This window comes from Atta cephalotes, assembly GCF_000143395.1.
Source record: "Atta cephalotes unplaced genomic scaffold scaffold00081, whole genome shotgun sequence".
Lineage (NCBI taxonomy): Eukaryota > Metazoa > Arthropoda > Insecta > Hymenoptera > Formicidae > Atta > Atta cephalotes.
In genome coordinates, this window is record NW_012130145.1 from 596,166 (window position 1) to 598,269 (window position 2,104).

At 26.5% G+C, this 2,104-nt stretch overlaps 1 protein-coding gene across 1 annotated transcript in view; it reads left to right on the top strand.

The window, feature by feature from the left end:
- Positions 1-734, top strand: part of LOC105624546 (potassium voltage-gated channel subfamily KQT member 1-like) — a 4,580-nt gene extending 3,846 nt beyond the window's left edge. The window contains exon 3 of the mRNA XM_012205906.1: positions 565-734. Within this exon, the coding sequence (XP_012061296.1) occupies positions 565-734 (170 nt within the window). The remainder of the gene's footprint in view (positions 1-564) is intronic.
- Positions 735-2,104: the final 1,370 nt, after the last annotated feature.

Sequence of the window (2,104 nt, forward strand, 5' to 3'; positions counted from 1 at the left end):
AATTTTTTGATGACCTGCTAGTTATATTTCTTAAATATTGACTATCGATTGCTTCGCGTGACGGTTTGTGTAACGTCATATCCTGTAACCGGAAATCTTTCAGCAAGGAGCTTTCGGTTACAATCAGTATATGTATACCAAGGGTTGATGAAGGAAAACGCGAAACCAGAGTGCACCAAAAAGATGAAAGACCTATAAAAGATGAAAGAAATGATATATTAATGCGTTATATTTCAAATATGTTTTCGATATAAACATTTAGCTATATAAAATTATAATATATGTATCTATTGTGATAAATTTCTATCTTTTGTAAAAATTATAATTTATTATATAGTTATTATATAGTTATTATATAAATCGTAACTTTTATAATAATTCAATCGAAAAGGACATTTCTGTCTTTTTAATTGCTATCAAATACACACAATAACTTTTTTTTGAAGGAAATCAAATTGCACAGTAAATATTATATAATATAATTGATATAATTACGGTTCGTATCGATTTGTTTACAATTTTATCAACAAATTTAATAAAAATGTAAAACTGATAAATCCTTAGGTGTCGATCCAAGGCTATTGCTGGGAACTGGTGGTGATCGCGCTTGGGAAGGCCGCTATCACGTCAAGGAACATCGACGTGCTGGAAAAGCTACCTTTCAAGGTCAAGTTTACAACTTCTTAGAGCGTCCCACTGGCTGGAAGTGCTTCCTATACCACTTCTCTGTGTAAGTGTAATGTTTTGTATCTGCATGCAATTTAATATATCTTTTTAATGGAATATTTGGCAAAATATTACATCATCATCATTAAATGTAACTTTGTAAGGATCATGCGAAAATTGACGAAATCCTTATAAATGCGTTCTTGTCGAGAATCGTCTTCAGATTCCATTTATTTTTATTTCTTTATCTCCCAATATTGTGTTTTCATCCGATATCCTGCTATAATACAAGTAATATAAAATGAAATAAAGAGTTTAAAACGCGTATATTTCATTTTTTTCGCATTATCAGCTGTTTTTCACGCTCAATATAACAAAGGAAGATTAAGGTATTTGATACCATTACAGTATTAATCTTTTATTATCACTTAATAAATTTAAATTATTATTAATATAATGCTTCAAAGATTAATAGTTTTAAAATTGCTCCTTTTTTAAAAAACATTTGATATATAAATAGCGTTATATAATATGCGCAACTTTTAGAAATTAATCTAAGATAAAGTGGATGCTTTTAATTTATAGTCTTCGTCACAATAAAAATAATTAAAAAGATTTTCCCTTATAAGATGGATAAGTCAAACAAATAAAAGTTGTAAAAAATTGTAAAAAATTGTAAAATTTATAAATAAATCAAACGAACGAAAGGAATTTTTTAAGAAAATTTATATCTGCTTTTACAGTATTTTTTTTTAAATGTTCTTTCTGTAATAACTTAAATTTATGAAGGCGAAAAAGAAGTAAAAGAAGTTATGACATCATAATTCGAAATTGGCTACAATAATAAATCCATACTTACTCGAGCAATATGTTTTCGGATCACGGTTTATGGTAGGTTCTATAGCGAGGAAAATACAATTGTTTATTAGAAATTTATATGATGGACGAAATATCTCTGTCCGTATGCGAAACTCTTTATGCTTCCCCAGAGTATTCTTCGGCGTATGCCGATAAATAATAAAGCTTTATTGCCATGTGGATGCAATTACCTGTTGGAATTTATCGTAAAAAGTTAAGAGAATTTAGTTAACGCAATATATTTTGATTACACTATAAATAGTATAATAAATATTTTATTAATAGCATTTTTTAAATTACATTTATTACAAATATATGTACAAAATCATACAAAAAATGCAATATTATTTATTTTTACTATGATATATACATATTGCAGTTAATAGTTGTGCTATCTACTGATTATATATTTTCCTTACAAGGCATTGTTATAATTAAAAAGAACATATATTTTTCAATAATTAATCATTTCATGATTTTTAACGAATACTGTATTTTTATTAAGATAAACTTCGTAAGATAAAGATACACATAATGATGAAAAAATAGTGTTTTTTTTTTCATTTTTACTTTCAAGATA